This window comes from Ailuropoda melanoleuca, chromosome 1, assembly GCF_002007445.2.
Source record: "Ailuropoda melanoleuca isolate Jingjing chromosome 1, ASM200744v2, whole genome shotgun sequence".
Lineage (NCBI taxonomy): Eukaryota > Metazoa > Chordata > Mammalia > Carnivora > Ursidae > Ailuropoda > Ailuropoda melanoleuca.
This window is the reverse complement of record NC_048218.1, coordinates 198,954,512-198,979,606: the sequence shown is the minus strand read 5'-3', so window position 1 is coordinate 198,979,606 and position 25,095 is coordinate 198,954,512. Positions and strand designations below refer to the sequence as shown.

Genomic DNA, 25,095 nt, shown 5'->3' with positions numbered 1-25,095 from the left:
TTAGAACATTTTCATCACCCCAGGAAGAAACCCCAGATTCATTAGCAGTCACTCTCCTTCTCCTTTATCCCCAGATCCTGGCAACTACTGATTTATTTATTTATTTATTTATTTATTTATTTATTTATTTATTTATTTATTTTTAAGATTTCATTTACTTATTTTAGAGAGAGAGAGCGCGCGAGAGCACGAGTGCGACTAGGGAGAGAAACAGAGGGAAAGGGAGATAATCTCCAGCAGACACGGCACTGAGCTCACAGCCCGACATGGGGCTCAATCTCACAACCGTGAGATCACGACCTGAGCCGAAACCAAGAGTCAGACACTCAACCGACTGAGCCACCCAGGCGCCTCCTAATTTACATTCTGTATCTATTTGTCTATTCTGGACATTTCACATAAATGGGATCATATAATAACATGCAGTCTTTTGTAATTGGCTTCTTAGCATTATGTTTTCAAGGCTGTTCTAACTGGGTTTTCTTAGATTCTGTATTTGTCTACTTGGCATTCATTCATCAGAGGGCCAACTGTATTAACTGTACTTTTCTTATTTCCTGTGTTCTTGATGCTCTGACATTTGTGGCCTCTGTGACGGGGTAGAGACTGCCTCTCCCCGGGTTAGCCAGTTCTTAGAGATAGCAAAGAACTGTCCCTGAGGCACACTTTTCATATGCAAACGAACCAATCCAGAGCCCACACCCTGAACCAACCTTCTACTTTATCAACCGCTCACACACAGCGCCAATATTTTTTGCCCTAAATCACCCCAGAGCCAGGTACCAGACAACTAGGGACAGCCCCTATTTCCCAAAGCCTGTCAGAGTTATCCAGACAAGCCAGTCCTGAACTATTTACCCTGTTCTGCCTTCCCTTTCCTGCAGAAAACATAATAAAGGCTCTGGTTCCAGTTTTCTCCTATTCCTCCTGCCTCCAGACCCAAACTGGAGAGCCTCCCCGTGTGGCCCTGTGTGGCATGGTGTGCCCTCCTCTCAGGAATTGTAAGTAATAAAGCTCTTCTTCCAATGGCATCGACCTCTCTGTGTCATCACTCAGTAACTCCATGAATGAAAATTCAGCAAGTAAAATTGAGACAAAGTCTCATTTATGTTCCACGTATCAGTTCCTCATTCCATCTTTTTTAACTGGATTTTGGATTTTATACATACACCACATTTTGTTGATTCAATCTTCAGTTGATGGACTTCCCGGTTATACCCACTTTTGGCTATTGTGAAAAATGCTGCTGTGAGCTTAGTGTACAAGTTTTGTGTGGATCTGTGTTTTCAGGTCTCTTGGGTATATTCCTAGGTGTGGAATTGCCGAGTCATATGGTGACTATATTTAGCGTATAGAACTGCCAAACTATCTTCTAGAGTGGCTACACCATTTTACGATCCTGCCAGCAATAGGTGAAAGTTCCAGTTTCTCCATGTCTTCATCTGTACTTGTTATTGTATGACTTTTTAAACTTCGTCATCCTCATAGATTTGAAGTGGTGTCTTACTGTGGTTTTTATTTGCAGTTCTCTAGTAACTAATGATGTTGAGCAACTTTTCACGTTGAGCAACTTTTCAAGGAAGAGTGTTTCCTTTACCCATTTTAAAACTAGATTGTCTTTTTACTGTTGAATTGTAGCAGTTCTTTTTGTATTCTGGATATAAGTCCCTTATTAGATACATGATTTGAAAATATTTTCTCTTAACTTGTGGATTGCCTTTTCACTTTCTTGCTGGTGACCTTTGAAACTCAATTTTTAAAAAATTTTGATAAAGTCAGCTTACATATTTTTTTTCATTGCTTTTGAGTTTGGTGTCATATGCAAGATATCTTTGCCTAATCCAAGGTCATGAAGATTTAGTCCTAAATTTTCTCTTAAGAGTTTTATTGTTTTAGCTCTTACCTTTAGGTGTATGACCCATTTTGAGTTAATTTTTGTATGTGGTATAAGATAGGAGTCCACGTTCATTCTTTTGCACGTGGACATCCAGTTGTTCCAGCATCATTTGTTGAAAGACTGTTCTTTCCTCATTGAAATGTCTTGGCACCCTGTCAAAGACCCATTGATCATTAATGTAAAGGTTTATTTCTGGATTCTCAGTTCTGTGCCATTGACCTATACATCTAAATGATTTCTATGTCTGTCCTTATGTTAGTACCTCACAGTATTGATTTTTGAAGCTTTGTAGTAAGTTTTGAGAACAGGTAGAGTGGGTCTTCCTACTTTGTTCTTCTTTGTCAGAATTGGTTTAGTGATTCTGGGTCCCTTATTTTTCCATGTGAATTTTATGGTTTCTCAATTTATGCAAAAAAAAAAAAAAGGCAGCTGGAATTTGGAAAGGGATTGTGTTGACTCTGTAGATCAATTTGGGGAGTATTGCCATCTTAACAGTATTAAATCTTCCAGTCCTTGAATATGGGATATCTTCCCATTTATTTAGGTCTTCTTAAATTTCATTCAATCATGTTTTGTAGTTTTCAGTGTACAAGTCTTGTACTTCTTTTGTTACATTTATTCCTAAGTAATTTTTCTTTCGATGCTATTGTAAATGGATTGTTTGCTTAGTTTCATTTCCTTTTTCTTTTCTTTAGATTTTATTTATTTATTTGAGACAGAGTGAAAGAGGGCACAAGCAGCGGGGAGGGTCAGAGGGAGAAGCAGACCCCCGCCTGAGCCAGGAGCCCGATGTGGGACTTGATCCCAGGACCCTGGGATCCTGACCGGAGTCGAAGGCAGAGGCTTAACTGACTAGCCACCCAGGCGCACCTGTTTGCTTAGTTTCGTTTCATATTGTTTACTGCTAGTATATAGAGATACAGCTGATTTTTGTACATCGATCTTGTGTCCTACCCCCTAGCTGAACTTGTTTTATGTTTTTTTTTAATCTTTTTTTTTCTTTAAAGCTTTTATTTATTTGACAGAGATAGAGACAGCCAGCGAGAGAAGGAACACAAGCAGGGGGAGTGGGAGAGGAAGAAGCAGGCTCATAGCGGAGGATCCTGATGTGGGGCTCGATCCCATAATGCCGGGATCACGCCCTGAGCCGAAGGCAGACGCTTAACCGCTGTGCCACCCAGACGCCCCTGAACTTGTTTTATGTTCTAATAATTCTTCCTTAGGATTTATTTTTTAAAGTTCTTCATCCTATCTTTTTTCTTTTTTAAAAGATTTATTTATTTATCTATTTATTTATTTATCAGAGAGACAGAGAGAGAGAGAGAACAAACAGGGGAGTGGCAGGCAGAGGAAAAAACAGGCTCCCTGCTGAGCAAGGACCCCCCCTGAGACTCAATCCCAGAATGGGATCATGACCTGAGCCAAGGCAGATGGTTAACCCACTGAGCCATCCAGCCATCCCTCTTAGAATTTTTTTGTATGCAAGATCATACCATCTGGGAATAGAAATAGTTTTACTTCTTCCTTTCCAGTATGGATGACTGTTACTTCTTTTTCTTACCTAATTTCCCTGGTTAGAACTTTCACTACTGTATTGAATATAAGTGGCAACAGTGGCCATTCTTGTCCTGCTCCTAATCTTTGGAGGAAAACATCCAGTCTTTCACCATTAAGTATGATGTTAGCTGTGGGTTTTTCATAGATGGCCTCTTACCTTTTTGTCATTCTAAACTATCTTGTTTCTCTGTCTACTCTCTGAATTTATGGTATGGTGGAAGGAACGTGGACCTCAAAATCAGATTTGGATTTGAATTGATTGTCTTATTAATTCTACAAGATGTTGAGTGTTAAGACACCAGTATATAGAAGAAAATCCCTGCTCCCAAACTGCTGTTTATACAGTGAGAGACTGTCATATGGATAAAATATTGTAGTGTGATAAGTGCTGTGATGGGGGGCGCCTGGGTGGCTCAGTCATTAAGCGTCTGCCTTCGGCTCAGGGCGTGGTCCCGGGGTCCTGGGATCGAGCCCTACATCAGGCTCCCTGCTCTGTGGGAAGCCTGCTTCTTCCTCTCCCACTCCCCCTGCTGTGTTCCGTCTCTCGCTGGCTGTCTCTCTCTTTCTGTCAAATAAATAAATAAAATCTTTAAAAAATAAATAAGTGCTGTGATGGGAGTATGGCCAGGCCTGTGAGGAGTACAGAAAACAGGTCCTTGGGAAGATCAGCTTAAGGAGATGATGCCTAAATTGCTCTTGAACAATTGGAGATAGTCTTGGAAGAGAGGGTACCTGTGTAGAGATGGGATGGTAACTGGATTCTGTGAACCACAGGTCGGTCCGTGAGGCTTGAGTCTGGAATGCTTGCAAGTGAGGGGTTTGAGGTGATCCTAGGGAGATAAGTGGGGCTTTGCAAGCTTCTGAAGGCTTTGTGAGAACTGGATGGTGGTAGGGGAGGAGATGGAGATGGATTGGTGGTAAGAGAGACCGTGAATGGGAAGATCTGGAGATAGGAGGTTATGCCTAAGCAGGGAAGAATCAAAGTCCCAAAGTAAAGATGGAAGAAGGGAAGAGAGTCAGGGAAGATTCAGAGGTAGAAGTAACAAGGTATGTTGCACTTGACTGTGAGAGGTGAAGAAAATGGACTTGAAGAGAATGATTCTCGGGTGTCTGATGTGGGATTCTGGGTTGTTTGGTGGACTAACCTGAGATTTAGTTTTCTCATCTATAAAATGGAAAAAGATATCACAGATCTCAGTATATGGGAACTATCACAGATAATAGTATATGGGAATCTCAGCACAAGCACATGGTTGGAACTCAAGAAATACTCATTCTTTTTGCTTTCCCCCATTGTATCTGTTTCTTCTGTTCTTTTAAATGTAGGCCTTCATTAGGTTAGTTCTGCCTTCAGAATGCTTTTCTTTGCTGTGTCCCATAGTCCCCACTGGTACCCCTGTGTGGGTGACTCCCACATCTCTCTGTCCACCCTCATCTCTCTCCTAAGTATTTTTGACTGTGTTCTGAGCATCTACACAGCCTCTTAATTTTTAAAAAGAAGAACCATCCCCCAAATCTCTTCCTCCTCCTTATATCTGTAAGTCTATGAATGCTGCTATCAATTTCTGTCATTCCAGCTTAAAATCATTTTTTTCTCATTGAAAAACACATTTGTCTCTTACGGTTTCTAGTTTTCCAGAGTCATTTTGATGTCTTTCTGTCCTCTCATCTCCTCACTTTCAGTGAAATTCAGGCTCTGTTTAATCCCTTCCATAATACTTTACACACCTGTTTCCTTTTCTGTCCCCCTAGTACTGCTTTCCTTCAGGCTTTTCTTAGTACCATCTGAACTAAAACACTCATTCTCTACCCCTGGTTTCTCTCCCTTTTGGTCCACCCTGCTGGAACTGCCAGGCTGAGCTTCCAGGAACTGACTCGATCATGACTCTCACCCGGTTGACTGTCTTCAGTGAGTTCTCTACGCCCACTGGATTGTAGCTTAAGGCACTGCGTGTCCAAACCCTATGTGCTTCTCCAGTTTTAGCTCCCCACATCCTTGTAGAAAAATGAGAGAGTGTTCTGTACCTTAAGTATCATCTCTGACTCTTCCCTTGTGGAAAGTGTACTTGTTCTCCAAGTCATAGCTCATGGATCCTGCCTGATTTTCATCAAACCAGGTAGTTCCCCTTCCTCATATCCTGTAGGACTTTGTGCTTCATTAAAATGATTTGTGTACATATCTTAGATAGATTTAATCTCTTCCAGGGTGCCGCCTCCATCTCTGTAAACCCCAAAATGCCTTTCTCATATTCAATCAATATTTGTTAATGGAATATACTACATTCTCATCTTCCTGAAGCATGAGCTTTGCTTTTCCAAATGCCTATCCCCAAGGGTGTGTGACACAGACAATAAGAGGATGAAGGGCCACAGACTTTTCCCTGTGGATCTTCTTGTAATTTAATACTGAGTAGTGTGAGGATATTACAAAGACACATTCTTATTTAAATTTTTGATAACTAAGTCCAGCAGTATGTAGTGGGTTTGATATAGTCCATATAACATTTTTTAATAATAATTTTTTATTATATTATGTTAGTCACCATTCAGTATATTCCTAGTTTTTGATGTAAAGTTCCATGATTCATTACTTGCGTGTAACACCCAGTGCACCATGCAATACGTGCCCTCCTTAACACCCATCACCGGCCTATCCCGTTCCATATAACATTTAACTGTTTATGCGTTAACTCTTGTTTGGATGTAAGTCATCATAGACCGTATGGGAGCTTGATTGGGAAATTAGCCCAAGTGCTGTGCAGTTATGCAGAGCTGTAGGTACCAGTCTGGCTTTCCCTTGTAGAATCTAGAAATACGCTTATATACTTCTTCCACACTTTCAGTCAGAGTAAATAGCCAAGTGATTCATTTGGGAAATTACACGAGGTATGCCCTGACCTCCCCTGCCCTTCCCTGGAGGGGAGGCTACCTCTGCTGGGTTTGGAAGGAGGTAGCTCTCAGTCCCAGCCTCTGATTAGTGATTTCCAGGAACTGAGAAGGGTAGCAGGAATAGAACGAATTAGATAGTTTCTGTCTTGGGCTAAAAAAACTCAAATAGTCAGTTCCTATAGCACTTGTCTCCTGGCAGCCAGACAAGGAAGGAGAGAAACTGTGAAGGGTGCCAGGGTGCCAATAGAGCAGCCGTGTCCTTGGCAGAGCTCAGAATAGCATTCACAGTGCTCAGTGATTCATCGTGCGCAGGCCTGCCCACCCATGATCTGAGTGGCTGAGGACAGGGTGAGTCAGGCCTCCAGCAGTTTCCTTTCCCGACTTGAATTCTGTGCCCTTCCCGGGCTTGCTGGGCTGCGGAGCAGTGGGGAGGCCAATGATGTAGGAGGCAGTGCCAGCCAGGAGAGGCTCTGCTCTCTGGTCCATTCCTTTTTGAAGGGCTTCCTGCTCCTGTCTGTACCAAGCCCTAGGGAAATATGGAGAAGAGCAGTCCTGAGATTTGGAAGATAGTGGTCGTTTTTAGAGACTTATCTAAATTTGGGGCCTACTTTTTTTGGTTAAGATTTTATTTATCTATTTGAGAGAGAGAAAGAGGATGAGAAGAGGGAGAGAGAGGGAGAGAGAGAGAGAAGCAGACTCCCCACTGAGCAGGGAGCCAGATGCGGGGCTTCATCCTGGGGCCCCAGGACCACAACCTGAGCCAAAGCAGACATCCAACCGACCAAGCCACCCAGGCGCCCCAGTTAGGGGGCTACTTAGCCCCATTTGCTGGACTTGCTTCTACGTCAATCTCTATGATATCCCTCAGTATTATATTCTGCCCCTCTTAAATCCAATCTGCATTCTGTTCCCTTTGTCCCACTCTTCTCTCTTAATTCTTTTCTCTCTCCCCTTGCTCAGCAAGCATTATATTTACGTATGAAATCACAGTTGTTGGATTTTTCCTTCTCAGGATAGCTTTTCAACCAGGTATGTCACATCTCTTGGTTGGTCCTCCCCTATTACTAGCCCTAACTCAAGATATTACCAACACCAAATTATCTCAATGACAAATCCTGGTGTTCTCAGCACTAAACCCCCTAGTGCGGGTCCAGGCCCAGAGTTCACCACATCTGTCCCCCTTTGACTTCCAGCAGAATCCCTGGTTGAAAAATCATCCTAATGCTATACTTTGCTTAAAAATGAGTCATCCTTCATCTGGTCAACCCGAGACAGGCCACGGGTCTCATGGGCTCCTTTAGCTAAGCTTCTCATTCTCTCATCACTGCACAGCTTGTGCTGAATATCCCACTTTATGTTTGTAGCAAGGCATTTTTTTCTCTCTCGCCACTTTCCCAGCACTCGTTTTCTTGGATCCACTCAAGTTCAAACTGTGACGTGTCTGTGTTCCTCCTTCACAGCAGGAGCTCCTTGCCTTCTAGCTCTGCGTGTGTCTGTCACCAGAATCGTTCCAGGATGCTTTAGAGAAATTCAGGCACAGCTAGGTTGGGTGACTTGTCTAGAGTGACATAGCACCGTCTGAGTGAGAGTGATAATTTACTGCTTTAGAGATTTTCTATTTTCCCTTCCTTGTGGCTGCACAGCACACATGCTCTGAGGGGAAGGCAGCTTTACTAACAAAACATCCAAGGGCATTATTTCCAAAAAGAGCTAGACAAGATGAAGCATGGAGGGCTGTGTCGATTACACCACAAGTGAGGATAGAAAACAGGAGGAGGTTGGGTATGAGTAATACTTCACTTTTGTACAGGGTCAACCCTTGTCATAAATATGACCTGGTCTCTGGATCAAAGCTAATTCTAAGCCCTATTGGATGACCCACATATTCCAGACATGTTACACAATATTTTAAAGCACGAGGGATAGTTATTTAGAATTCACTGTGATGGGATAACTTGGGGGGGCTTCAGTGTGAAGTGTTTTGAAGTAGCTTTTGTGTTTATCATTAGAGCAACTCCATGAAATCGGGAGGACAGATATTTAGGCCCATTGTAAAGTGAGGACCCTGAGGCAAAGGGAATGAGTGAATGAATGAATGGGGCCTTTCAGCATTTATGCCAAAGAGCACAGACTTGGTTGGCACAATTGAGATTAGACCTCTGATCTGTGTTTGATTTCTATCATGCTGTTCTTTTTTTTTGGGAAACTTCTTTCACATAGGAGATGAGACCGGTCCATCTCCAGAAGGGCCTGTGCTCTGAGTGGTTTTATTAAAGCCATAATGTGTTTCTCTGAATTATCCACATGCTCTTCCCAATAGTGTTGTGTATGGAATCTGGAATTTATATTAAGTCCTGAGAGCAGGCTCCCTTCCTCAGTCCCTCAAGACTCAACTCCTCTGGCTCTGTGCACACCTTCCCAGACCACTCCTGCTAGCATCCACTTGACTTTCTCCTGACCATGCCACTTCCCATCTAATTGGCTCCTTATCTTGTCAATTCCTTGGCTTGTGGGGGCAGGAGAAGGGAACGGGACACTACTTGTTCTCTGGAGATGCTTCCCTTTGTTCTGTAAGTAATTCTTGAACACCTGCTATCTCTTGGGTTCCCTAATTATACTGCCTGTCATCATCATGTCCATCTACCGACTTCAAGGAAGCCCTCCCTTCAAGGAAGTCTACCGACTGTAATAAGTTCAGTGCTGGACTGAGAGCGTCCCACCCTCTTTATTACCATCACTACCAAGGAATTGAACATCTGTGTTAGTGACCATCCACACATCCCATCCTTCTAGTTTTCTAGACCTTAAGTTCAGTGCCTGCATTTGCCGGACACTGCAGCCACCATGAGGAGAATTAGGCTCATCAGATTTCCTAATCAAGTGGAAATATCCCTCTTCCAATCTCTTCAGCCTAAAATCTCTCTGACCATGTTTCACAGGATTGACAGGCTATGATCATGGCTCTCCTCACCTTGCCCTTGCCAGACATTATTAATCAATGGCCAGGCCAGGGCACTTAGTCAAACTGAGTCTGGACACAGATTTGAAGGTCCTCAACATGAAACAGTAGGGCCACTACATCTTACCATATTTTGCCTAAGGAGTTACAACAATTTTCAGAACCTTTTGAGACCACCACCTCTTTCTCTCCTTCCCACCTACACTCATCCTGACCTCCAAGCCCTAGACCTCTCATTCTGCCAGTCACCCCAGGCTGCCTCCTCTTATTGGTTTGCAGAGATCAGAAAAGCCCATGGCTGACCATTTCAAAGATGTGCTTTGATGGTCCAAGAATGCCTCACTCTTGGATTTTTGTTACACTCATCCTAAGCATACTTAGAAGCCAGCCCCTGCCCTAAGCTTTTCCCACTCTCCTCCACTTCAAGTGCCAAGCACTCATGGCTGGGTCAAAGCGTGGCTGACACTCAGCAGTCATGGAATTCTTCCTCTGTTGGCTCCCTGTGTCACCTTTAGCAGCAGATGTGCCATCATGGAGCCATCAGTGAGAGTCTCACTTCTGATCTTACTGATGAGCGGGAAGCCATATTCCTTCCACTCCACTAAAAATGTTCTCTTGACTTCCTCTTACCCTTTCCCCTTCACTTCTGTCTGCGTTATCCCAACCCTTTGCCAGGCCTGTCCACTCTGCTCCCTCTGGCATCTTCTTCTGTTCCATTGGTTCACTCTTCTTTCTCTGTCTAGTCTCTAGTCTCCTCCATGCTACTGGTTCTTCTACCTCAGTCTCTCCTAGCCTAAAAAACAGATAAAATGAATCAAAATGATGCCCCCCCAAATCCCTCTCTTCATCTTCATTGTTAAATGAATTGAAAATCATCTACACCCTAAACAATATAGCCACCACCCTCTGCCCCATTCTGACACTCCCCCTCCCCCTTGCAACCATCAGCTTCTGCGACTCTTCCAAAGAGCCCCCTCCCCTGTGCCCCCCTCCTCTTCATCCCTTCCCATGGCCACTGTTCGGGGCCAGACCTTCCTTACCTCTCGCCTAGCTGTCCAGAAGCTTCTGCCACCTCCTTCAATCTATTTCACACATTGATGCCTAGCTCATCAATCCCAGGGACAGCCTTGAGAACTTCATTCTGCTCAAAATTAAGTGGAAAATCCCCAATTTGGCAATCACGGCACTCTGGTCCTGGTCTCCTCTTACCTTTACAGCTACCTGTCCACTTGGATTCTTCTCCAGCCAAACTGGACTCTTTACTGAAATATACCCTCTTTTCTTCCTCTTGACCTTGACTCATGCTTTCTCTTCTGGAGCAGCCTTGCTTTTGTATCTGTCCTTCAGTGCTCAGCTCAAGTTCCCTCACATCCACAAATCTTTAGTGATCCCCACAACCAGCTCTGATCTCCTCTCCGAATCTCTCGAAGCACATTTTTGGAACTTCCTGAACTGTCATATTCCTACTAGTTGGTCTATTTCTGGCCATTGATCTCCTTGAGGATAAAGAATATGTATTTTTAATTTTATCTGCCTTCTCAGCCCAGTGTCTAGTGTGGAACTTTTGCATTATTGCTGAGTCCTTGCTCAGGGCACATGAGATGTTCGGTTCGGTGTTAATCACTCGAGCCCAAGGTCTCAAACTGGTGGCCCACAGCTCACATAATAATCCCTGACATATTTTGTGCCGCCGCTCTTAGAGTTGGTTTTGTTTTGTTTTTTGTTTTTGGTGGTGGTGAATTATGCAAAATATAAAATTTGCCATTTTAACCATTTTTAAGTGAGCAATGCAGTGGCATTAATTACATTCCCAGTGTTGTGCAACCATTACCACCATCTATTTCTACAAGATTGTCATCACCCCAAACAGAAACTCTCTACCCTTAAGAAATAATTCCCCAGCCCCTGCTAACCTCCTCTCTACTTTCTATGAATTTGCCTCTTCTACATATTTCATATGGTGGAATCATACAATATCTGTGCTTCTGTGTCTGCTTTATTCCACTTAGCATAATGTTTTCAGGGTTCAATCATTATGTAGCATGTAACAATACTTCATTCCTTTTTATGGCTGAAAAATATTCCATCTATGGTGTGGATAGACCACATTTTGTTTATCCGTTCATCTGTTGATGGACCCTTGGGTTGTTCCCACCTTTTGGCTTGTTGTAATGCGACAACATGCACCGGCATAACAAATATCTGTTTGAGTCCCATTTTTTAATTCATTTGGATATATACCTGGGAGTGAAATTGCTAGGCCAGATGGTAATTCTATGTTAAACTTTTTGAGGAACCCACTGTAGAGTATTTAAAATTTAAAGTACTTAGCAACTTTAAAAAATGAAGGATTACACATAAAAATTAGATTTTTTCCCCAACTTCTCTTGGGAAAGAAAAAAAAAAGAAAGAAGTCTGGCCCTCCTGGGTCTACCAGGCCCACCTCTGTAGGGGTATAATCTGCTGGGGATGAGTGGGGAGCACACCGGCCTCCAGCTCAACAAGGCCCTCCCTAGGGGGCATCAGACATAGGCATTCCATGCCTGGGCCCAGTCTAAGCCTTTGTTCTGGGTCCTTCCCTTTGTTATGTCTTCCCAGCCCTCCCATACAACCACTCTTTCCTTCCTGTGTTCATACTCACTCTATGTTATTCGAGTATATGCTGTTGCTTTCCCTTTCTAGGCTGTAATTGTCTGAGGGCAGAGTACCTGTCTTTTTTTATCTCAGATTTATCAGGACCAATGGGCACATTGTTGGTACCCAAAGTCTTAGTTATATTACATTTTTAAATGTAATATCTGAGTTTCAGGGCAGAGCTCATTTATACAGTTATGACTAACGAGTCAACCAACTGCTACTTTGCAATGTGGAATGTTATAAGAAAAGGGGAAAAAGTCTAAAATCGGGGAAATGAATTACAGATGACAGGCAATGAGGGAAGGGCTAACCACTTCCTCATTTAAACTATTTCTTCATAAGGTTTTCTTTTTTTTTTTTTTTATCACTGTAGGCTGTAGTCGGATGAAAATCATCTAAAAGATGATATATGGAAAACTGACATACAATATCCTAGAACAAGTTAATACAAAATAGAATTAAGATGTCATGTCTATATCCACATGCAAGAAAAACTGAATCATTACCTCACATCATATACAAAAAATAACTCAAAATGGGTCACTACCTAAATGGAGGAGCTAAACCTAGAAAACTTTTTTTTTAAGATTTTATTAATTTATTTGGGGGGGTGGGAATGAGCAAGAGAGAAAGCACAAGCTGGGTGGTGGGGGGAAGAGGCGGAGGGAGAAGCAGACTCCCTGCTGACCAGGGAACCTGATGCAGGAATCGATCCCAGGACCCTGGGATCCTGACCTGAGCCGAAGGCAGATGCTTAACTGACTGAGCCACCCAGGTGACCCAAAACTGTAAAACTCTTAAAAAGAGACAGAGGAGTAAATTTTGTGATGCTGATTCAGGCAGTGGTTTCTTAGATATGCACCAAAAGCACAAGCAACAAAAGAAAAATAAATTGGACTTCATCAAATTAAAAACTTTTGTGTTTCAAAGGACACCATCCAGAAAGTGTAAAAGCTCACAAATGGGAAAAGTATTGGCAAAACATATATATGATAAGGAACTTATATCCAGAATATATAAGGAGCTTTTACAAGTCAACAATAAAAAGACAAATAACCCAATTTAAAAATAGGCAAAGAATCTGTAGAGCCATTTCTCCAAAGAAGTTAGACTAGGAGCCAGTAAGCACATGAAGAAAGCTCAGCATCCTTAGCACAAATCAGCATCCGATGAGATATGGCTTCATGTCCATTAGGATGTTTGTAATAAAAAAAGCTACAATAACAAGTGGTAGAGAATTTATGGAGAAGTTGGAAACCTCATACATTGCTGGTAGGATTGTAAATTGTATAGGCACTTTGGAAAGTAGCCTGGTGTTTCCTCAAAATGTTAAACATAGAGAAAAAGTGGTAAACATAGAGTTACCATGTGACCCAGCAATTCCACTCTCAGGCGTGGACACAAGAGGATGAAAACGTATGTCCACATAAGTGTTCATTGCGGCATTATTCAGAATAGCCACAAGATTGGAAACCACACAAATTTCCATCAACTAATGAATGGGTAAACAAAACTGGCATATGCATGCAGTGGAATATTATTCAACCACGAAAAGGAACAACATATTGATACATGCCCTAACCTCAATGCATCTTACAAACACTATGCCTAGTGAAAGAAGTCAGACACAAGACACTACAGATTGTTGGATTCCATATATATATGGAATTACAGTGGGCAAATCTATAGAGATAGAAAGTAGATGAGCATTTGGGGCTGGAAAGAGGGGCAGGGAACGGGGCGTAACTGCTGATGGGTACAGGGTTTCTTTGGGGGATGATGAAAATGTTCTAAAATTAGATTGAGTGATAGTTACACAACTCTGAATATATTAAAAACCACTGAGCTGTAAAAAAGAAGAAAAAAAGGAAAAGGAACAGAGGGATCAGACATAAAATGCTCTTCATTCCTTTTACATAACTATTAAAATACACAGTACTCAAGGACGACAAAAGAAAGCGTGTCTGAAGTGGTTTAGACTCAAGCACTTACAGATGACCTGGAATGGTGTGTTGAGTTTGCTTTAGAACTCAAGGCTTGCCCCAGGCAGCCCTCCACGCAGGATAAACTTGGGGGGAGGACAGATGAAATAAAATGGGCAAAATGTTGATAATTGTTGAAGCTGTGGGGCGGGCACATAGGAGGTCATTATACTGCTCTATTTTTGTGAATGTTAAAAATTTTGTTCATAACAAAAGTTAAAAAAAAAAAAAAGACAGCCAAAGCGCTTGCAGTCTAGTAGATTCTCATAAGATGTGTGTACATTTTGGGGGAGTTCTTTGTGGAAGGCCGTGACTGCGGACTCCATGTGGTTATTCCTATGCACATGTATCTCCGTGAACAGCAAGGGATGGGGTTACTTGAAGGAGATGCCAGAGCACTTTGGGGGATGTACTCATTTCCTAGGGCTGTTGTTCAAAGTACTACAAACCGGGCAGGTGGAGGGCATTTAAAACAATAGAAATCTCTTCTCTCACAGTTCGGGAGGCTTAAGTGTCGATGGGTCCAGGCTCTCTCTTAGGCTTTCGGGGAGCTTCCTTCCTTGCCTCTTGCAGCTTCTGGAGGTGGCGGCAGGCCTCGGAGTGCCTGGCTTATAGAGGCACCCTCCAGTCTGCCCCCATTGTCACATGGGGTTCTCCTTGAGTCTCTTCACATTGCCTCCCCCCTGTGAGTCTGTCTCTGACTCTCTTTTCTCTACTGAACAGAACACCACTCATCCTGTGTTAGGACCCATCCTGATTGAGTATGACCTCATCTTAACTTGATTACACCTGCAAAGACCCTATTTCCAAATAAGGTCACATTCACAGGTCGGGGGGAGTTTGGGACTTCAACATATCTTTTTGGGGGGGGCACACAGCTGAACTCATGAAAGGATATGGGTGCAATGAGCAGCTGGGTAGACAGGTTCTTAGCAGTGCACATTTCTGCTGAGAATCTTCAGCTCTCCAGCAGGCGGGCTATGGTGGACACAGTGCCTGCAATCACTAGCCTTACCCAGAGTGCTTCACTCCCTGGCCAACTTTATCTTTTCCAAACTGAGACAAGCCTTTTCTGGGACCCACTTCCCATTTGGCAGCCTTGACTGGCGAGTGATCCACCTAGACTCTCCAGTCTGTCACCTCCGTTCACCAGAATGTTCTTGGGGATGATTCTAACCAGTATTCACTTAAGATCTGTTTCAGGAAAGGTCAGTTTCTTACTCTTTGACAGAGACATGTACATCACTTTTAGAGTTTATCTTTTGAGCTGGCTGCTGAAGTTATTTTAGACTCTACAGTTAAATTGACCCAGAAATCATTCCTCTTTTGAAACTTCCTCTGAAATGTTACTCACTCTGACTCTTTAACTGAGGATTACATCGTGCTGTTTCTTGCTCTGTAATCTTACTCTGGCCTTTGACCAAAAGCAATAGAATTGAACCTCTATGTCAAATGGTTCTTAAAATATATATAATTTTATTCTAGTAAATGCAATATCTGGTAATTGCCGTGTACTCTCAGATAGTCATCTCAAGAGTTTCATGGAGGAAGTGCGAACTCCCCCATACTTTATGACCTGTGTGGGCCACAGACTGTTGGTTACTTTCTGGAAGATGTTGGAGAAGGGGCTCATGCTCTTCCTTCACAGCTGTCTTTATTTTTTTTTTAACCTTTATTATTTTTTTAAAAAGATTTTGTTTAATGGACGGCACTGGGGGAGATAATGCTAAGTGAAATAAGTCAAGCAGAGAAAGACAATTATCATATGGTTTCTCTCATCTATGGAACATAAGAACTAGGATGATCGGTAGGGGAAGAAAGGGATAAAGAAAGGGGGGGTAATCAGAAGGGAGAATGAAACACGAGAGACTATGGGCTATGAGAAGCAAACTGAAGACTTCAGAGGGGAGGGGGTGGGGGAATGGGATAGACTGGTGATGGGTAGTAAGGAGCACGTATTGCATGGTGCACTGGGTGTTATACGCAACTAATGGAAGCATCGAACTTTGCATCGGAATCCGGGGATGTACTGTATGGTGACTAACATAATATAATAATAAAATAAAAAAAAAAAGGGAAAATACACATTAAAAAAAAAGATTTTGTTTGTTTATTTATTTATTTATTTATTTATTTATTTATTTATTTATTTATTTAAGAGAGAGAGAGAAAAAAAAAGGAGAGCATGAGAGGAGGAGGGGCAGAGGGAGAGGGACAAGCAGACTCTGTGCTGAGCATGGAGCCCCATGCAGGGCTCAATCCCATGAACCGGAGATCATGATCTGAGCTGAAATCAAGAGTCGGACGCTTAACTGACTGAGCCACCCAGGTGCCCCTCTACAGCTATCTTTAACCTGTATTTCAGTTCCAGCCAGTGGGAGTGATTATCAACTCATTTGTTTTCCTCTCCCCACTTCCAGGAGAGTGGGAAGGGCCTGAGCAGGAAGGAGCTGATGCTTTGTGGAGGAGGAGGAGAGGCCGGCCTGACCCAAGTGCAGGGAGATGAGGGCCAGAGCGAACTTGGGTGCTGGTCTGGGGAGCTTGGATTCGGACCACTGTGGTTCCTGGGCAGAGATAAAGACCAATGAGCCCAAAATGCACTATGGATCCTCGGTTCCCCCATCCCCGTGTACAAGGGAGGTTAGGTGGATCGCAGTATCCAAACAAGGGTGCTAGTGCTATTTTAACAGCTTCCCTGTATTGCCTGCGTTCTACAGGGTAGGCGCTGTGCTAACAGCTTTACATGCATTGGGTACCTGCCAACTGCCCTCAATTTCTGTCCTGTGCATGAGAGTAATTCATTCTTTACCTTGGGTGGGCTCTTCCATGTTGCTTTTCAAAATCCAGATTTACAAAAGGCTCTCAGTTTTACACTAAAGCTCATTTCTCCCTCTTCTTATGGTGCAGTTAATATACTGTATACAATTTGTAGAAAGTCTGTTTACCAAGGGCTCTGTTAGAAGATTCCTTTTCTTGAAAGCACAGAAGCATGAATAACAGAAATTCTCGGAGTGCATTGATAGCTCACTTATCATGGAGCAATATTTAATGGAATAGAATTAATTGTACTACTAAAAAAGACTGGGACTGAGGTCCTAGGAGCTTTTTATAACTGGATTGAAAGGATCCATAGACTCACCCCTGACATCCAGTCAGAATCCTACCTAACCCACAATAGAGCCAGGGTGATTTTTTTTTTTTAAAGCTATCCATTAAAGAAGATCTTCTGAGGCAAGCCCATTATTTCCTTTGTTAGTTTGAATCAGAGTCTAAAACCCTGACAAGTCAAAGTTCCTTTGCGCTCTTGCTATGATTTGAGCCTGTTCCTTTTATGTCATGTTCTCAGTGGAGATGGAAAAGACATGGTCACCTTCCAATGTATCTATACCTGTTAAATTCCTGAGAACTCCCGCTAACTGGCACATTTAAATAATTGCCACCTTCTCTTCCAGTGTGTGTTTCTGACCTCCCATTTATTTTCTGTTTTCTATTAGACTATTTGGTTTCTCTGTGTTTCTTTTAAAAAGTTGCACCTCAGCGTGTTCACATTCTAATGCCTTTAGCTTGTTTCGTATCTCCTTTTTCTTAAAAGACATCGGGAAGTGAGGGTTCTGTAAATTGCTGAAGCCTCTGTGGGGGCGGAGGGAAGGGAAGTCATAGTGTTAACTTGCAGGCGATCAGAAATCCCCAACCTTCTTCAGGCCAAGGGGTGTCCAGATGAGGGCTTCTTGTTTACTTCAGGTCCAAGTGCAAGTTCAGTAAACGTAACATCCCTGAGTAACCTGGAATTCTGAGGGAGCCTTGGCTTGTTACTTATGGTCTTTATCCCAAGGTCTTGCCAGTGCCCTTAAAAATTAAGCAGATTCTAGATGAGTGGCCCTGCCAAGAGTTTGACCTGCCATCAACTGCTGCTTTAGCCTGACTAGCAACTTTCAGAGCCCACCTTGTGTTCTGCAATGTGGTTTAAAGACACGAGAAAATAGAACCAACCTCACCCATTCTGGGCCCGCTGTAAGGGACATGTTGCACCACTTGGACCATCATTCCTCCCGGGCAGGTGTCCCGGGTGTGGCCTGCACCGCCAGGGACGGCTTACAAACAGCATTTAACAAAGAGTTAACCGCAGCCATGATTCTGTTTTAACATGTATTAGAAAAAAGATAACAAGCACATTGACCCAAGAGACAAATTTTGAAAACTGTGAAATAGGTAAATAAAGGAGGCAGCAGGTGGCCATGGAGAGAACTGTGAAGGTGGGACCCACCTGCCTCAGGTGGGAGCCCCTGCTGGAGAGGGTGCGGGGACCCTGGGCCCTCGCTCTGCCAGCTGTCCCTGCCTCGCCCCTGCTCTGCTGGTCTTCTTTTTCCTCCTTCATCACTCCCTCTCCCCTGTCTCCAAGATGCCCCTCTTCTGGGCTTGTTCCTCCTCCCCTCCCTTCCTCAAGGCATGTCTGGTGGTCCTCTGGGTTTTAAGAGGGAGAGGGAAGGAAGCTCACATTTATTGACCATTAATTATTTGCTGGAAGGTCACAGACTTAAGGGAGGCATCGGCTGCTAGTGAGGCTTTGGGCGATTCCTCGTGAATGCTTCTCAAATTTTCATGTGCCTATGCTTAGGAATCACCTGGAGAGCTGGCTAAAATGCAGATCCTGGACAGTAGGTCTGGGGTGGGGCTGAGATTTTTACATTTCTAACAAGCTCCCAGGAGCCGCTGCTGCTGGTCGGTGGCCCACCCTCGGAGGAGCAAGGGTTGAAGGTGTGGCTCTACTTTTAGGAAACCAAGAGCAGAGAAGGATGTTTATAGGAAGAGGAGGAGTTCTGAAACCACCTCTTTCATCTGCAGTGAAACCAATATAATTATTAAGAATGCTGTTTATAAGTCCGGCATGTCTTGCTCTATGTAAGGAATACGAGATAGTTCCTTATACCGACCGAGGCAGTTTGTAATGAAAACTTCTGGCTTGAATTGTTGCCAGGGCACTGCCAGGGGAACCAGCCCCACACAGGGAGTGTGTAACCTAATATTATTGTGTGTGAAATAATGAGCTCCGACCTAGAAGACGTAGGAGGGGTTCGGTTTCACTCCCTTGCTCTAGGGGCAGGCTAGCGCCCTGGGCTGGTCAAGCAAACCTGGGTGCGTTTCTCCCCCACGTGCCGCTGCTTTGAAGCCCTTTGTCTGGGGACCGAAAACTGGATTGTTGACTTGTTCAGAATATATTGGTATGTTCACATCTCTTTGGTTATGAGAACCAGGACTGCCCATTTGTTCTGAAGGTCACAACAGATACAGGATTACAAAACAAGCCAGCTAAATAGAATAGGACCCGGACAGAGGTCATATTAAGCCTCGGGGACTTTCTCCAGGGCCATGCTGTTTGGAATGAAATGACCCCTGATGTTATTTAACCTGCGGAGATGAGAGACGTGTTCTTGTGCCACGCTGTGGTTTTCCAGTATCCTTCCTGTTAGGGCAGAAACATCTGCAGAAGGAGAAAGGCAGGGCCATCTTTCCTTTTAGAGATTCAAGGGCAGCCAGACACGAAGCAAAGATCAAGCCTTCCTGGTGACACAAGGAACCATGTGATTGGAGAATACTAAGTGCTAAAAACGTTCCTGGGGGTCACCCAATACGATCGTGTTTCATTTTCCGGGGCAGGGGGGTGTCGTTGTCCTCTGAATTCTCTTTCACCAAAACACACCCATTCTCAATGTTTCATGTAATTTCCAGGGATAACAGGTTCCCTAACGAACCCACGGATTCCAGGTTCAAGACCTCTGATGTAGTACACTGATTTTTATAGATGAGAAAGTTAAGGCCCAGGAAGAAGCTGCCTGACCATTGGTCGCACAGCAATGCTCATGATGAATAAGTTAGACCAGAGGATGTAAATACCACGGAGGTGCCCGCGGAAGCCAGGGGTGAGTCTCCCTGCATGACTGATTCCTGACAGCCCCGAGAAGCACACGTGCCAAGAGCTTTTCGAGAGAGTTAGAACTTGTAGCTGGGAGAAACTCAGTATTTAACCAAATAACGTTTGAAGAAAAGGAGAAATAATCAAGCCAGAAACTTACTGGACCTGGATTTTATGATGCATTCCAAAGACGTAAGCGAGGAGCCCTGTGCTGCTTGGTAGCTGTGCACTGAACTACAGTTTGGGTGTGTTTTAGGGCAGGTAATAAATTCCTTTCAGAGTGTGAATTCACATACCTACGTGAATCTTCCACATCCCTGAAAACTTACATAGGCGAGATCCCCCCTTGAAAGGGAAGTCTCAATTTGGCAATGCACTTTGGGGTCCAGCAGTCCCTGGTACAGTCTAACTACTCAATATATACTTATTTATTTGAATAAATGGGCTTTATTTAATATTATTGTAGTTTTCTGGAGAAGGGAGATGCAGGAAACCGGAGGGAGACCAGTACACGGTATGCAAGTAAACGGTGGAAAGATGGGGTTCCTAGTGAGGGATGTAGTCTTGCAAACGTGCGACCAAAAGAAGCCAGACATAGAAGAATACATACAAGGAGCACCTGCGTGTCTCAGTCGGTTAAGTGTCTGCCTTTGACTCAGGTCATGGTCTCAGAGTCCTAGGACTGAGCCCCACGTTGGGCTCCCGGCTCAGTGGAGAGCCTGCTTCTCCTTCTGCCTGCCCCCCCAATGCCCCGTTCCTGCTCTCTCTATCTCTGACAAATAAATAAATAAAAAATTTTAAAAAAGAATATTTACAATATGATTCTACCCATATTGCACAAATATGGACCAAATTAACCTATGCTATTAGAAGCTGGAGTTTGGGTTACCTTTGGTGAGCAGGGGGTTTAGTAACGGAGGGTATGTGGGTGCTGGCAGTGTTCTGTTTCTCAGCCTGGGGACTGGGTACATGTGGATTCACTTAATTCATCATATGGCACTCTTATGACTTAGCACTGTTCTGCTGAATGTGCGTTATACTATATTCATTTAAAAAGCATACACGTGGGCACCTGGGTGGCTCAGTCGGTTAAGCGTCTGTGTCAGGTAAGCGTCTGGTCATGATCTCAGCGTCCTGAGATTGAGCCCTTCGTCGGACTCCCTACTCGGTGGGGAGTCTGCTTGTCCCTCTCCCTCTGCCCCTTCCGCCCACTCATGTTCTCTCTCTCTGTCGAATAAATAAATACAATCTTGAAAAAAAAAAGCACATACACACAAAATGAGGATCTAGGCCAGTGCTCCTCAGACTTGAACATGCATACACGTTACATGGGAATCTTATTAAAGTGCAACATTCTGATTCGTTTGGTCTTCGTGAGGCATGAGGTTCTGTGCTACCAGAGGCTGGTATCGCCAGGATCCTTTTCTTCTCTTTTTCTTTTCTTTTACCTAGCCCCTGCAGCCCACATTAGGACGTCTGGCCTGTCTGCCCCATGGAAGTCACAGGAGGCCTAGAGGATGTTACTCCAAAAATCATGATGAGGGCATCCTGAGCCTTGCTCCCCTTCCTATCCACATGCATGGGTGAAACTGGATTTTCAGCCATGACTGCTGCAAAATGAAGTAGGCATCTCAGTTTCTCTTTGTAACAAACCTCAGTAGGATATAGATTTCCACACACCAAGAAACACCATTATTTTGAGTGAAAAAAGAAGTCACATACAATACGGTTCCTTTCATGGAAGTAGTAAAACGAGGCAGAACAAGTCAATGCCTTGTTCAGGGACAGAGACAATGGTAGTAAAATACAAAGACAAGACGGGAAACAGATACTACATATACTTTAGGACGTGGTCTCTGGGAGTAGGAGAGGGCGGTGGGGAGGGGCGCAGGAAAGTTCAGGAATGCTCTGTATTTTATGCTAGGTGGGTACAGAGCTGTGTATTTTATTATTCCTTAAACTGTGTATATACACATTGTATGTACTCTTTTACGCAGTGCTCAGAATCTAAAAACAAAAGTACGATATAATACCTTAAGGCAACATTTTATGTTGGGATTTCTTTGTGCTCTTTTTTGTGTGTGCTTTTTTTTTTTTAAGATTTATTTATTTGTTTATTAGAGAGTGCGCACAAGTGGGGGAAGGGGTGAGGGAGAGGGAGAGGAGCGGACTCCTCACTTAGCGTGGAGCCCGATGTGGGTCTCCACGTGGGGCTCGATCTCACGACTCTGAGATCACAACCTGAGCGGAAACCAAGAGTCAGAAGCTTAACTGACTGAGCCACCCAGGTCCTTCTTTGTGCTGGAGTTTTAAAAGTATATTCTGTGATTTAAAATTTTTAAAAATATATCGGAGTAAGCTGGCAACTCTGATTTTTTGGAAGGACATGTTATTTTGATATTCTGCCCCCCCTTACTTTTTTGGTGTTAAACTGCCCTTTCCTTTGATGGTGTTTTAATGAAATGCTGGTGATAGTAACATTATATCTGGGATTTAAAAACAAAAAGCTCCTTTACAGGTTAAGTAACAAATCCCCACCCCCATCTTTTTTTTTTTTTTTTTTTTTAATTCAAGTTAACCAGTCTGTGACATTCAAAAGACTGGGAACTGCCAGGTGTAGATAACTTTTCTGTGGGGAATGAAGACATGGCCTTAGTATCCAGCTCTAAGGAGTTTGCAGAAAAAAAAAGAAAAGAAAAAGGAAAAGGGGGTGCTGTGTGGCAGAGTAATGCCTGGAGATGATGAAAAGGACAGGTAGAATCTTCTAAAGTTTTTTCCCCAAGGCCTTTTCACATTCTCAGATACATTGTGCATTTGTTTGGTAGTCTTTCTTGTGGTCTTAAAGGAAAGAAATGGAGTGGGGGAAACCCAGTCACTCTGTGTTCCATTTAGTAGGATACCAGCAAATGCCACTGTGTTGCAACTTTATTTTCCCCAACACTGAAGCCGTAAGTACACTGCCACCAAGTAGCAGTGTTTACAGAATCTGAGAGCTGAAAGAGGACTTAGAGGTAATAGAACAACTATTGTAATAACCAGCACTTATTGACCTTTTAGCTGTGTGCCCTGTGTGAGTGCGTCACTGACACCAGTATGTGCTCAGGGAGGGGGCTCTGCTTTGGGAAAATAGAGTAAAAATTCTTTTTACTCTAAAAAAGAATTTTGCAATAGTGCATTTTTTGCCTCCAGATACTGTTCTTGGAATGTGCCCCTTGTTGTATAAGCCACTTGTAGTTGGATATTTTGTTCCTTGCAGCAAGAACACCCTGACCGATAATCCTACCCACATATAGTGGACGGCTGCGGTACTATACTCCCTCTGCGGGAAGAAGATCAAAGACAGTAGATGGAGGAAAATCTTCCCAGTGGGCAGAGCTTCAGCAAATCACCTGGTTGCTTGTTTTCCTAGAAGTAGAGACGGCTAGAGGTACGGATTTACTTGTGGGTTGTGGCTAATGGTTTGGCTGCATGGTCAGGGACTTGGAAGGACCATGACTGGAGAATCATTGGTCTGGGGAACAGGTGGATGGCTAGATTTCTCTGAATGAAAATGAAAGGGTGATCTCAGCAGAGGAGGATTTTAATAATCAGGTAGGCAGAATGATAGAACAGATGTCCGTCAGCCTCCTTCCCAGCCACTCTAGCCATTGCCAATGTCAGGGATAAAGGTTATGGGCTCAGAGCCATGGACTTCCACTCACCAAGGCCAGTCTGGGTGTGCCCGTTGTGGACTGTCCACTCTGCCGCCATCAGAGACCCACGCTGAGGCCCTGATAGAGTATTATTTCCCGGAGGGGTAGCCAGCTACCTGGTGACAGACTGATTACCCCGAGCACTTCCACCAAGGGTAGTATTTTGTTCTTACTAGAACAGATACTTACCCTGGTTGTGGATTTGCCTTCCCTGCCTACAGTGCTTCTGTCAAAACTGCCATCTATGGGCTCCCCGAGCGCCTCATCCACCATCAAGATATTTTACAAAGCATCACTCTGACTAGAAACTCGTTTCACTGCAAACGAAGGGAGACAGTTGGTCTGTGCTCATGAAACTCATTGGTCTTAGCATTTTCCCGATTATGCAGAAGACCTGGTTTGACAGAGTTGTGGAAGGGCTTTTCAATGACTTTGAAAAGCTAGGTGGCAACAACTTCGTGTTGGTTTGAGGCAGTTTAAAGAGGCGCCCATTTGAGAAGAGGGCACTGTGTCAGTCTGGTGGGCTGAACTGTTTTTCCCAGAATCCCTTCCCTGCATGTTTCCAGCTAGGGTGGGCCACAGGAGGGAACTGGAAGGTGGCAGTAAAGTCATAGCCATTTCGTACCTGTTTTTACTCACCTGCCGGCTCACCCCATTAGCCCGGGGCCGCAGCCAGGCTCGCAGCTGCTCACCCTCCCCAGCCCCCTTCGGCTCCTCCAGCTCCTGGGCCAGATGCGTAGTTAGCTCCCTGGCAAAGGGCCCTGGCTTCTTCTGCAGGACACCCAGGCCCTCAAGGTTGGGGCAGTGAGAACGGACATGGTTTCAGTCCATTCTGGTGGGTTCCAGCTTGTGCTTGTGGGTTATAGCCTGTCCTTGCTCTCTTCTATTTTACATTTATTTCCCTCCTAATTGCCCGCCCTTCTGACTTCAGACTCCAGCATCTGATCTCATGTATGTGAAGACAAAGCACACACGTGATTGTTAACCAGCTCCCATGACTACTAAGGTCAAAACTCTGCAAAAGTACACACACACACACACACACACGTCCTAATGGATCTGCGTCAATGATTAAACCTCTGCCAACTAAATACCATCTAAGTTAGGGGCGCCTGGGTGGCACAGCGGTTGAGCGTCTGCCTTCAGCTCAGGGCGTGATCCCGGCGTTATGGGATCGACCCACATCAGGCTCCTCCGCTATGAGCCTGCTTCTTCCTCTCCCACTCTCCCTGCTTGTGTTCCCACTCTCGCTGGCTGTCTCTCTCTCTCTGTCGAATAAATAAATAAAATCTTTAAAAAAAAAATACCATCTAAGTTAGACATGCTAATAAGTTAACTTTATGTTTCGGTATTCAAGTTACAGGATATCAAAGAGGGAATGAGTTAGAAGAGGAATGAACATTACCCAAAGATGGGTAAAGAGACCATGTGGCTTCATATTCTCTTTTGGAAAGAGGGTTAGTGTGCTTTGGCTGTATAAAGAATAATTGTATCATGTTAAGTGGTGAATGCATGATTTTGGTGTGGGTTATGTGTATGTGTGTGTGTGTGTGTGTGTGTGTGTGTATGTG

At 43.8% G+C, this 25,095-nt stretch overlaps 1 protein-coding gene across 1 annotated transcript in view; it reads left to right on the top strand.

Annotated features, from left to right (window-relative positions):
- Positions 1–858: 858 nt before the first annotated feature.
- The window catches only part of KDM7A (lysine demethylase 7A), a gene marked incomplete at its 5' end in the record, with an annotated part of 193,591 nt that continues 169,354 nt past the window's right edge, over positions 859–25,095 (top strand). The window contains one exon of the mRNA XM_034637975.1: positions 859–1,001. Within this exon, the coding sequence (XP_034493866.1) occupies positions 859–1,001 (143 nt within the window). The remainder of the gene's footprint in view (positions 1,002–25,095) is intronic.